Below are 13,785 nucleotides of genomic sequence, written 5' to 3' on the forward strand. Positions count from 1 at the left end.
CTGGCAGAATTCACTCGGGCCGATTCCTCCGAGACAGCATCATCGCAGAGCAAGATTTGACCTCCCGTGGTGCATAATTTTCACCTTGGCAATCTGGAATTGGATTCGAATTGCAACGTCACTCCATCTACACACGACTGACTTGTCCTTGCTGGAAGATTTGCGAACATTTCGGGCTGAAGCTGCCAATTCATCATCCGCTCGTTACGCCCGGGGGTGTCAATCGTTCCTGATTAGATCATCGGAACGGTCAAACGGTGAGTAATTGTGAATAAAGGTTATTTGAAGGCGATTTAGACGACTCTATTTATGGTTGTTGTTCAAATTTCATTGTGTAGATTTGATAATCAAATTTTGCTATTGCAAATATCTATTGAAATCACCAAAAACAACCCGCAGCCGCACATGCAAAACGGCATCAATTTCAATTAAGCGCCATTAATTGAACACTTCCCCGGAAGCCGAAACCTTTAGAAAACGGTTCGCCAAAAATTTTAAATTTGCCCCCGCACAATCACTCGTTAAAATGTCACACGGAGCCCGCCGCCACCGGCGCACGTTCAAACAGAGTCGTGTCACATTGTCAGGCAGCGCATTATCCACTCCAGATGTATTCATCGGCCAGCGATTCAGCGAGATAACCCATATCAACGGCGCTGTGATTAATTAATTTAAGCTGCTCCTTTTATTTCCATGGCGCGAAAAAAAAATTGACAAACATTGACATTGAACGAGTTTCAAAAAGAAATCTTTTGAGATAGGGTGACGGCTTACGAAATAAATGTTCAAATGAATCAAATAATGCAATAAAAAGTATTTTTAAGAGTAAATCCCGGGCAGAAAGTTGCATCTTGGAAAAATCTACCCATGTTCGTAAAAACACGAACAAGTCAAGTTCACCCCAGGGTATGGTTAAGAGATAACCGAACATGGCCACGAACATAAATTGTCCGAGGCGTATCTGCGAAAAATCTTGTTGAGTTTATTTGACCAACAATGCCACATCAAGTTGAGTTTATAGTAGCAAACAACTGAAATCTTCCAAAAATCATATCAAGTTCATAAAGTAGATTTAGATCCCAAAAAATAATTTTATTGGTTTTTAATGCACCCCGCCACAATTCAGTGGCGGAGTTTGACACTAGTCTTGTGCAAAAAAAAGAAATTTCATTGAGAAATTTTAATTTAAAAATTTGTCGGAATTGCAATTACATTTGGATTCATAATTTTGTTGGATAATTGTACGACCTTGTTCCATAATCTACTATTTCATAAAGTTTATTTTGCCATTTTAAATAATTTTCCATCTGCACCGTATTCGACACAATGCAAAAAAAACCACTCTACTAAACATAACACAGGTGGTTATGTAACAGACATGACCAATATGACAAAGAACTTCCAAATAAACTTTCCTGTAAATCATTTTTTACAATTTTATATCATCCCCTAAAATGATATCTGGAGTTTTTTTTTGAAAAGGTCCTATAAACCAAATTTTCATTTTTTGCTTTTTGGGTGTTTTTGAATACCCCTGACTCAAGGTGGTTCTAAAAACACCCAAAAAGCAAAAATTGAAAATTTGGTTTATAGGACCTTTTCAAAAAAAACTCCAGATATGGAAACAAAAAAAAAAGGTCAATCAAGGAACCTTAATTTGTATTAATTTTTTACTTTCAGTTCTAACCCTAACCCAAAAGGCCAGCATTTCTCAATCAAAGGAAACCCTGAGTTAAATTGATATGCTGTTCAACGGAAAACCCCTTTCTAATGACTTTCGTGATTGAAATAGAAATGTCAACGATTACAAAGGTATTCTTTAGATAAAAATAACATTTTTAAAAGTTTTTGTCCCTCAGCTCTGGGAGAGCTCCATTAGAAAGAAAAAATTGTGGTGCTAATATATTGCGCGTATTCCCGAAAAGGACACGCGGCATACCAGCCTCGAAGCGACGCGCCGCACTTTTGGCAAATGCGCGCTGTCAAATCCCATACTGTGCGTTTTATTTTTGTTGATCTTCTTTTTCGAATTGCATGGCATTGTTGCCGGGAATGTTTTTTATTGCACCAAAAGTGCAGAAAATCGCTGGCAACAGTGTGTGCGGCACATTCTGAAATGCCGCGCGGCGTGTACCTTCGAGAGAAACGGACAATACCAAATTGAAAACTTCGAAAATCGCGTTTCCCGAGCAGACGGAAATAACTTGAGAATAACATTTTTTGTTATTTGAAAATACTAGTCCAATAACATACTGTGTTATTTATAACAAGATTTGTTTTTCGACGTTATGATTGAACAAATCTTTGTTTTTTTTTTTTATTTTGTGTTATTTTAACAACTAATCCGATCATCCGAACAACAGTTGGCGGTATTCTACCATAACAAAAAATGTTATTTCCAAGTTGTTTTGGTTTCAACCAATAATAGACCAATAACAACTTTTGTTATGATAACATGAACTGTTATTAAACTCTTATGCAAAAATTGATTTTTCAAAAAGATTCCATAACACTTTCTGTTATTTTAACAGTATTTGTTATTGAAATGGCATGAATTTTATTATTACAGTCTGCCCGGGTTAAGACCAGTTTTTAGGACTTTGGATCTTTTGGCATTAGCACAAAAATATTTAAATTGAAGTTTCAAGCTATTGTTCTGAAATGCGTTGTACACCAGCCGAATTGAGTTGTCCAGACTCGATGAACCGAACTTCAATTATCCGAAAGAATTAATGGGACAATCAATGACAAAAAATCGGATCAAAATCAAATGTCAACAGTATTTTAACATACAAAATAATTATTATTTTTTTCAATATTGTATAAGCCATCTTAAATTTCCGAATTGAATAACACTTACTGCCCATGTCACGATACTTTTAGTTTGGTGTTTATTTTTCTAAAAGTTTTTTGAGTAGATTTTGACCCAAACTGCATCATTACTTAAAAAGTGATGGAAATTCATATCCAGAGATATTTTTTTTACAAGGGTCTAATAATATTTTTTTTCTTTTTGGTTGTTTTTGAATAGCCCTGACTCAAGGCGATTTCAAAAACACTCAAAAAGCAAAAAAATTAAAATTTGTTGGACCTAAAAAAAAGCTTGAGATTTACGACATTTATGCGCAGTATAGCATAGTTTGGGGATCATACTTAGGGTTACTCCTAAATCGAATTTTCCGCCCTGATTTTTTTATACCAGATGATATATCTTTAACCCGGTTACATTAAGAACCTTCATATTAACCAAAATTGATGAGATTGATCAAATAGTTTCTTCAAAAAAAAATCAGAACTCAAGATTTTTGAACTTTTATTTTTGGATGCGTCAATCCACCAAAAATACTATCTAAACCATGTTCAGAATATACTGAGTCACTTGGGGACATTTCAAGAAATCGATTGGTACCCCGATTTCCCCAGAAGTTCCTCCCAAAGCGGATCGATATCCGAAAATAGGATATCAAAAACCCTTTCTTTTTGCAAAAATCCTTTTTCAGAAATGAAATTAAGTTTACAAATCGAAAACTATATGCAATATTTTATGATAAAATGCTGTTTTCAAGTGATAGCCATTTATTGGTAAAATAAGTCATATGAGCAACTCTCTACGAAATCGGCCGATTTCGACCATTTTTATTTTTTTGTATTTGGGGCCTTCCCTATGACCAAATAAGCTATTTTGCGTCATTGGTTCACCCATACAAGTCTCCATACAATTTTGGCTGCTGTCCATACAAAAATGGTATGAAAATATTCAAACAACTGTAACTTTTGAGTGAATTTTCTGATCAATTGATCAATTGATTGGTGTCTTCGGCAAAGTTGTAGGTATTGTTGAGGACTTTTGAGAAAAAATAGGCAACTTTTTTTTCACTAAAACTCAATTTCCCAAAACACGTATTTTTTTTATTTTCGAGATTTTTAGATATTTTTTAAGGGACAAATACCCGCAACTTTTGAGCTATAGAGAAACATGGTTAAAAAATCTGCCGCCGAGTTATGAATTTTTAAAAAAAAATGTGATTTTTGTAAAAAAAATAAAAGTTTCATGCATAAAAAAAATTGCGGTTTTTTTAAATGTAAAATTGAATTTTCAATCGAAAAGTACTATACAGATTTTTTGATAAAAGGCTCTATTTTCAAAATATAGCAGTCGGAAGTTTGATTTTAGCGAAACATTTGCAGTTTTTTTGATTTTTAAAAGTGACCATTTCTAATTTTGTTTTTTTTTTAGAGGTTCAGGAAATTTGCTATAAAATTGTCTAAGAGACATTGAATATTGAACCTCTGGTTGCTGAGATACAGCGACTTAAAGTAATAGAAACAGGAAAATTGATGTTTTCTAAGTCTCACCCTAACAGCCCACCATTTTCTAATGTCGATATCTCAGCAACTATAGGTCCGATTTTCAATGTTAAAACATGAAACATTCGTAAAATTTTCCGATCTTTTCGAAAAAAATATTTTCAAAAATTTTAAATCAAGACTAACATTTCAAAAGGGCGTAATATTTAATGTTTGAGAGATATCGACATTAGAAAATGGTGGGCTGTTAGGGTGAGACTTAGAAAACATCAATTTTTCTGTTTTTTAACCTTTGCATGGCAATATCTCAGCAACTAAGAATCGTATCAACAAAGTTCAATAAGTAAAATATAGAGAATTATCTCAGCTTTTCAAAAATATTTTTTTCAAAGGTGGGCAAACATGTGCACTAATTATAAAAAATGAAAAACTGCGACTATTTTCAAAAAAGTTACCTAAAAATGGCTGTAACTTGAAAACGGTGCACTTTATCAAAAATTCATTAGAGTACTTTTTGATTGCAAATTCAATTTTACATCGAAAAATGAAGTTGAAAAATTTTTGCGACCAATATTTCGATTTCTTGAAAAAATCTGTATTGATTCAAAAAATCTGTATTGATTCAAAAAATCATAACTTGGTCAAAGATTTTTTGCCCATTCTGGAAATTTCTGAAAAGTTGGCATTTGATATCCTCTAAAACATGCAAAAAAAAAAAAAATAGTGTTTTTTTGCAAATCAAGTTATAGTGACAATAGTGAAATTAAAAATCACCAAAATATTTTTTACCGTGTTTCATTTTTTTCAGTGTAGTCCATATCCATACCTACAACTTTGCCGAAGACACCAAATGGATCAAAAAAGATACAGATTTTTGAATTTTCACATATCATTTTTCTATGGACAGCTGCCAAATTTGTATGGAATATTATATGGACAAACTAATGATGCAAAATGGCTTTTTTGGGCATACCGAAGGCGCCAAAAAAGTATCAGCCGGATTAAAAAATACAGAAAAAATCGAATGACCGAAATCTCAGAGTATTGCTCACCTTTTCTTAATTATAGTTATCTAACTTTTTAAACTTTTCAAATGTTTATGAAGTGTTCTTCTTGAGGTACATTGAACACTTCTCTACCACGGTCAATATGATTCAATACCGTATTTAATTTGTACTCTTCATTTTGCGGTAAAATCTCAAACCTATCAAAGTCACCCTGTTTTACGGTATTATTTTTCGAACAAAAAATGGCTAAGTTAACGTAAGTTTGAAAAGATTTGGACCAACTCTCTACGCAATCGACCAATTTCGACATTTTTTTTATTTGCCTCAAACTTTCTGGGGTTGTTTCCTATGACCAAGGAAGCCATTTTGTGTCATTGCTTCACCCATAAAGGGCTTCATAAACTTTGGTACGTAAATATTCGAAAATCTCCCAAATCTCTTTGTATTGGGCGAGAAATTGAATGTTTGATCCTTTTGAATTGTTTATCTTGATTCCAACATCGTCATAATTTTTTTTTTTCGAAAAGATCATAAAATTTCCCAAATGTTTCATTTTTCAACATTGAAATTTGAACCGTTGGTTAATTTATTTTACATTTTCTGAACATCAAAAGAAGAAAATATTCTCAGGAACGGACAATCATGGACACTTTTTTTAGTTGTCGTAGTTTTAATGAAAAAAATCTTTTTTTTCTCGTTTTTGCGCGTGGCGCGCGTCGAAAAACTCAGTTTTCATAAAAAAATGTATCTTCACTTTTTCTTATGTGTTTTATAATATTGTTCGAAGAATTAGAAAAAAATATTTTTAAACATAGAGACCTTCAAAACAGCATTTAAAATTTTCATAAGACCTTTTCAAATGTTAGGTTAGATATTTGAAACTTTAAACAATTTTTCATTCACTTGTCTTTTGCGTCTAAGGCAGGTAAAATGAATTGAAATGGCGAGGGGTATTTTTTGCCTGAAAAAAACACCTTTCTTTTATTCAAACCCGCTTTTAGACGAGCTTCAATTTAAAAATTCACCAAAAATCAATTTTTCAACTAATTTTCGATCTTTAAAAAGCATTAGAAAGAAGAACTCTTGAAGTTATAGAAATTTTCGGTTTGGAAGAGTGACTTGTTTTATACGACTTTGCCAATGTTTAAAAAATGTATTTTTTCTGGGGTTAACTTTGGTTGTGTTTTTCATTAATATTTCCTATACAATTTAAATGATAATAGTACCATATCATAGTAATGCATTTGTAAAAAAAAAACTATATTGTTTAATACTATTAAAAACAATGATAATGTTATTAAAAACAACGGTAAAGTTTTTTGTAGAACAAAAGTTGCTCCAAAAAACCTCCTAACCAAGGAAAAAATAAAAAATTTCGAAAAAAATTAGGCAGTAAGGCTTAAAAAATAACATAACTATTGCTGTTTAGGTGGAAAAAATCTGAATGCTCTCCCAAAAATTCAACCGCTCATTTAGGTTGGCACCCTGCTGCCGGAACCCATTTGCCGCACCGATTGATCGTCATCGTCGCACACCGTTAATTAAAACGGTTTACCCAATTTTATTCTCTTTCTTTTTGTCACCAAGTGATTATCGCAGATTTTCCACATTATTCACTATTCAGCTGATGAGGGGGGGACGTTCGGATAAATGAGCAACAAGTTGGGATTATTTTTTTTTTTCGATAAAACAAGAGAACCAACGATACTGTTTTTGTTTAATAAACATCATTTTTTTGCTGTTTTGCGTTTTGCTTTCTTTTGCGTGGTACATAATTTTGCCATTGTTTAAGGTAGCGTTTCGAGACTAGCTCATAAACGAAATAATAAAAAAATATCTTCAACCGAAAATAAGAAGGTTTCTTCTCCGAAAACGAACGCTGACTGTTTTTTGTTTGTTAATTTCATGCCACTTGTTGCTTTTAGACTAAACGTTGTATTTTTGCTTGTTTTCGTTATATGTACAGAACCAAACTTCGGTTCATTTTCGTCCATTTTGTTTTCTCACTTCTATAGCACACACAAAAATCAATCCGCCGCGCTTTGCTTCATCAAATGTTTAGTGTAAGATTTCGTTTTCTTCATCATTTCCATTAAAACATAATTCACAGATAAATAAGCAAGTATACAAACACAGTACACAACTCCGACGAGGACCTTTTTAACTCTTCGTCGTCTTCTTTAAGACTGCAACTCACTGCTGCTGGTGCTGTTGGAATCGCCGTTGGCCGTCGCCGCCGCCGTGGCTTCCGGGTTCACCGAATCCGCCGCCCCGGACGACGACCGACTGGTAACGGTCTGTTCCGCTGCTATACTAGCCGGCAGCCGGCAGCTGGCCACCGTGATTTCCCCCGCCGACGGGTTACTGCTGTTGCGCCGGTCCGTTCCGGACGACCGGCTGCTGCTGCGGGACCGTGGACTCGCGTCACCGGCACCGCCGACCACGCTGGATAAGTTGTCTGAAAAAAAGTAAAACATAAATCGCTAGATTTTCAGCAGTAATAAGAGCGTCCAATATCCCGGGGGTTACAAAATTCCCGGAAAATCCCGCGAATTCCCGGGAAATTTTAAATTTGTCGAAAATTATTCTGATCCTTTTTCTGATAAATATTTTGCAACAAAATCGCATAGAACACTAACGTTAATGTTAAAAATGAGTGTGAGCATCTATACACGGAAAAAAATCAAATCCCTAAATCGTGAGTTTAGTTCATGAATGTGAGAACCACGAAGGAATATATTCATGGATATAGTGCAAATTCAATACCTAAGACTAAATTCCTTCGTGGTTCTCACATTCATGAACTAAACTCACGATTTCGGGATTTGATTTTTTGTGTAAACGGCTTGACCTCTTGTAGAAAAAACCATTGAAAAATAAAATATATCATTTGTTTTGTAAAAAAATGATCATCAGTATTTTTTTTTTTTTTTTAGAAGAATTATTTTGTTTAATCAAATTGTTTAGAAAGTGAGCAATGGAAAATGCAATGTCATTAGAGTGCATAATTGGCAAAAGGAGCGCGTGGTCGTAAAAACAATATTCGGAGTGAAAAGTGTTTTTTGTGATTTTCAAAGCCCTTCCTATATCATCGTTGTTCGGAAGGCACGGCGTGGGTGGATTGTGTTTAAATTTTTCGAATAAGGTTTTTTTTTTGCGGTGAAAAAGCCGAGATAATAGTGGAGCAAAATAACTGTGTGTGAGTGATTTTGTGTGTTAACCAGAAAGACATTCCCATAGCATCGTTGCTCGGAAGGCTCGCCGACGGGTCTGTTATGAAAATCCTCCCCATAGCGTCGTAGCTCGGGAGGCATCGAAAAGCTTATACCTTATTCTACTAACCCAAAAAAAAAATATTCACGTGATGCTTGAAGAGATGCTGTGGATTCAACGGTCTCAAGCGGTATCAACAAGTATATAGCGAAAAACTATGTGCTTGATGAGTCTGCAACTTCAACTATCGGACTAACATTCCTCCCTTTCGTTTACCTGCAGGCTTCTTGGGAGGGCGCCGGTGTTGACTAATAAAGTAGGGATCTTCAGAGGTTAAACAGTGAACGGATGGTTGGCTCCCACTGATCATTTTTGATTCATTGTTTAACTTCAGCTGATCTGTCAATAACGGAGTAGCAGCTCATAGGGGAATGGCTTCGCTATTTTTAGACCACGTTTTCCACTTTTTCTCATCGAAACCGACTACTTTATCGACTTAATTTTGCTGGGCGAGATAGGACGCCGTCTATTTTTAGACGATGACTCAGCACTTTTCCACTCTTGCACCTCAAAAATCCAGGTGGCAGCACGATGTAACGCCACGTCCCTATTGGCAGTCAATCATGCTCATGCTCATGCTCATGATCAAATTGTTTAGAAAGTGAGCAATTCTCTACCAAACCCAGAAATGGATTTTAAAAATATTTTTTTTTTTTTTGATTTGGCTCAAACTTTGTGGGGGCCTTCCCTATCACCAAAGAAGCAATTTTGTGTCATTGGTTCACTCATACAATTCTCAGTACAAATTTGGCGTACTCTTGTGAATATTAGAAAATCAGTAACTTTTCAAGAAGTTTTTTTATTGATCGGCAATGATGTAGATATCAGAAAAAATCGCCACAAGGAAAAAAATAAGTATTTAATTAACTTTTTTTTCACAAAAAAACAATTTCCAAAATCCGTTTTTTTTTTGAATAATTTACTTCTTTAACATTTTTTAAGGGACAAATCCCCGCATATTTTAAGGCATTCTGAAGTAAGAACCAATATTTTGCCGACGAGCTAAGACTCTTTTTAAGAAAGTGATTTCTGTTAAAAATTGAAATCTTGAACTTACAATTTTTTAACATATTTTTTCATGTAAAATCAAATTTGAAATCAATAAGTACTTAACAATTTGTTTTATTGAGGGCATCGTTCTAAAAATATAGCCATTCAAAACTAAATTTCATTCGGAAAATTCCGGTCTTTTAATTTTTGAAAAAAGTATCCATGATTGTCTATCGTAAAAATATTTTTTTCGAAAAATTCAAAAAAACTAACATTTCAAAAGGGCGTGATATTGAATGTTTAGCCCTTTTGAAATGTTAGTTTTGATTCGAAAAAAATAAAAATATTGTTTTTTCGAAGATCAAAAATTTTACGAATATTTCAAATTTAAACATTGAAAATCGGATCATGAGTTGTTTAGATATCGACTATAGAAAATATCCATTTCTGAAAATGTTTTCCGATCATTTCGAAAACAATAATTTAAAAAAGTTTCAATAAGACTAACATTTGAAAAGGGCATAATATGGCCCTTTAAAAATGTTAGTAAAAACAAAAACAACTTATTTTGGAAAATTGAGTTTTAACGAAAAAAAAGTTTATAAAAAGATCGGCATTTTTTTCAGTGTACCTTTTTTTTAAATAGTCTTTAAGAATTCTTACAACTTTGCCGAAGACATCAAATTAATCAGGAAATTTACTCAAAAGTTTCAGATTCTAAAATATTTACAAACGTTGTATTTTTGTATTTTTGTATTTTTGTATTTTTTTTTTGTATTTTTGTATTTTAGTATTTTAGTATTTTAGTATTTTAGTATTTTTGTATTTTAGTATTTTAGTATTTTAGTATTTTAGTATTTTAGTATTTTAGTATTTTAGTATTTTAGTATTTTAGTATTTTAGTATTTTAGTATTTTAGTATTTTAGTATTTTTGTATTTTTGTATTTTTGTATTTTTGTATTTTTGTATTTTGTATTTTGTATTTTTGTATTTTGTATTTTGTATTTTGTATTTTGTATTTTTGTATTTTGTATTTTGTATTTTTGTATTTTTGTATTTTGTATTTTGTATTTTGTATTTTTGTATTTTTGTATTTTGTATTTTTGTATTTTTGTATTTTGTATTTTGTATTTTTGTATTTTTGTATTTTTGTATTTTGTATTTTTGTATTTTTGTATTTTTGTATTTTTGTATTTTGTATTTTGTATTTTGTATTTTTGTATTTTGTATTTTTGTATTTTGTATTTTTGTATTTTTGTATTTTGTATTTTGTATTTTTGTATTTTTGTATTTTGTATTTTTGTATTTTTGTATTTTTGTATTTTTGTATTTTGTATTTTGTATTTTTGTATTTTTGTATTTTGTATTTTTGTATTTTTTTTGTATTTTTGTATTTTGTATTTTTGTATTTTTGTATTTTTGTATTTTGTATTTTGTATTTTGTATTTTTGTATTTTTGTATTTTGTATTTTTGTATTTTTGTATTTTTGTATTTTTGTATTTTTTTGTTTTTGTATTTTTGTATTTTTGTATTTTGTATTTTTGTATTTTTTTTTTTTGTATTTTGTATTTTGTATTTTGTATTTTTGTATTTTGTATTTTTGTATTTTGTATTTTTGTTTTTGTATTTTGTATTTTTGTATTTTTGTATTTTTGTATTTTTGTATTTTGTATTTTTGTATTTTTGTATTTTTGTATTTTGTATTTTTGTATTTTGTATTTTGTATTTTTGTATTTTTGTATTTTTGTATTTTTGTATTTTGTATTTTGTATTTTTGTATTTTTGTATTTTTGTATTTTTGTATTTTGTATTTTTGTATTTTGTATTTTTGTATTTTGTATTTTGTATTTTGTATTTTTGTATTTTTGTATTTTGTATTTTGTATTTTTGTATTTTTGTATTTTTGTATTTTGTATTTTGTATTTTTGTATTTTGTATTTTTGTATTTTTGTATTTTGTATTTTTGTATTTTGTATTTTTGTATTTTTGTATTTTTGTATTTTTGTATTTTTGTATTTTTGTATTTTGTATTTTGTATTTTTGTATTTTTGTATTTTTGTATTTTGTATTTTTGTAGTTTGTATTTTTGTATTTTTGTATTTTTGTATTTTTGTATTTTGTATTTTTGTATTTTTGTATTTTGTATTTTTGTATTTTGTATTTTTGTATTTTGTATTTTTGTATTTTGTATTTTTGTATTTTTGTATTTTTGTATTTTTGTATTTTTGTATTTTTGTATTTTTGTATTTTTGTATTTTTGTATTTTTGTATTTTTGTATTTTTGTATTTTTGTGTTTTTGTATTTTTGTATTTTTGTATTTTTGTATTTTTGTATTTTTGTATTTTTGTATTTCTGTATTTTTTAATTTTTTTTTTGCTGTTTATTGTTTTTTGCTCGGAATTCAAGTTTTAGACCAGTTTTAAGCACGCTGTATCTTTTGACAGGAACAAGACAGCTTAGGGAAAGTTTTTAAGAATGTTCGCAATTTCAACTCAATGGTGTTGGTTTGAAAAATTGAAAGGAAAATAAAAGTGATAAAAATCAAAATGTAGAAAAGAAAGTTTTTCCATACTAATTCCCATACAAAATTGAGCCATCTTATTGACCATTTTTGGGCGAGACTTGCGCCACCTGCTGCCAAAATCCTGAAGCGATGTTCTTCCCATACATTTTAGCTATTTTCCCCATATTAATTCAACAATAAAAAGCGACCCCTTAACCTTAACCGATTTGGCTAAAATTGACACAGTTACTTATTGTTGTTATTGCCTAGAGAAACGGGCCAAGGGGTATTTTTGAGATTTTCCAAAATTTTCAATTTTTCTTGTCACCTTTATATTGTATATTTTTCTCAGTTTTCTGTGTTTTAAATTACGATTTCTCGGAAACTATTGGTTTAATATTTAATGTCAAAAAGTAAAACCATTGTGAAATTTTTCACGCCTTACAACAAAAAATTAAAACGTTAAAAAAAGTGATTGAAATGTCACTCTAATTAACAGCTGCCAAAATTGTATGGAGACTTGTATGGGTGAACCATTAAAAAAATATAGTTCTGAGATAATCGTGTGGAAAAAAATCATTTGCTCAAAAAGTGATTCTAAGTCGATATGTATAAGTGAAGGTAAATCTAGGAGGTGTTTTAAGAAGTTAAAATTTCGGGTGATTTTATAGCCATTCCTCACTGAGGAAAATGAATGAATAAAAAAATCAGACAAACTTCCGCGTAACTCACCCTCAATATTGTACAACTTGTCCGGCACCTGCACGACCTCGCCGACGACGTCCACGGTCGACGACGTGCCCTGCGGACTGCCATCGTGCTGGTGATGATGATGCTGCTGCTGGTGCTGCGTAAGTACTGCCTCCGGGAAGATAAAGTTGTTGGCCTCGTAGTTCCGCTGGTAGTTTGTCCGCGGATCTACCGCCGACGAGGCCGCAATACTTTCCCCGCTCAGTGGCCGTGGCCGGGGTCCTCCGCCCGGGCTGGAACCACTCGCCCCACCCGGTTCCTGGTTTCTGGCGGTGACGACGCCGACGCCTCCTACCCCACCCGGCTGCACGTGCCGGATAATCCGGATCCCCACGGCCGGTCGCTGGTTGTTGTTGTTCTGCAACCCTCCGAAGCCGAACCACAGCCGCTGGGCAAACGTGTTGTGGTTATAGTTGATGTTGATGTTCATGTTTCCGAGCAGTTCCATCCCGGCGGCCACGTTCGTCCTCAGACTCTGCACCAAACTGTGGGCAATGTTCCGGATCGTCGCGTTCACCCCGGCCGCATTCTCACCGAACCCGTTCGGAACCACGCCGCCGCCGCCGCCGCCATCGTTCGCATTCCCGTTTACGGTCATCCAGCCGTAATACCGGGGCAAACTGATCAGGATGTTCCGGTTGTTGTTGTTGTTATCGTTGTTGCGCTGGAACCGTTGGAAGCGCATCGCGTTGATGATCCCATCGAACACGGTGGCGGCCCTGTGGAGAGGTGCCTGCTGACCTGCTGCTGCTGCTGCTGCTACTCCGGGTTGACCGTTTGCAGCACCGGCTGCAGGTTGGGCCCGTTGCTGCGGTGGCCGAGCTGCCCCGGCCTGGTTCTGGGGTGGGATTTGACCGTCGCGGGTCTGCAGGATGATCTGCTGCAGCTGGGCCTGCTGGATTATGACGGGGAGCTCGTAGTGGTGGAAAAAGTAGATCATCGAGTGCTGGA

The 13,785-nt window shown here is 33.2% G+C and overlaps 1 protein-coding gene across 2 annotated transcripts in view; it reads right to left on the minus strand.

Annotated features, from left to right (window-relative positions):
- Positions 1–7,253: 7,253 nt before the first annotated feature.
- Positions 7,254–13,785, minus strand: part of LOC6036821 (membralin) — a 208,478-nt gene continuing 201,946 nt past the window's right edge. For both annotated transcript variants that reach the window (XM_038259194.1, XM_038259193.1), the window contains exons 11-12: positions 12,817–13,780; positions 7,254–7,773 (exon numbers count right to left, since the gene is read on the minus strand). In XM_038259194.1, the coding sequence (XP_038115122.1) occupies positions 7,496–7,773; positions 12,817–13,780 (1,242 nt within the window). In that variant the 3' untranslated portion in view covers positions 7,254–7,495. The remainder of the gene's footprint in view (positions 7,774–12,816; positions 13,781–13,785) is intronic.

The sequence above is a fragment of the Culex quinquefasciatus genome, chromosome 3, assembly GCF_015732765.1.
Source record: "Culex quinquefasciatus strain JHB chromosome 3, VPISU_Cqui_1.0_pri_paternal, whole genome shotgun sequence".
NCBI lineage: Eukaryota > Metazoa > Arthropoda > Insecta > Diptera > Culicidae > Culex > Culex quinquefasciatus.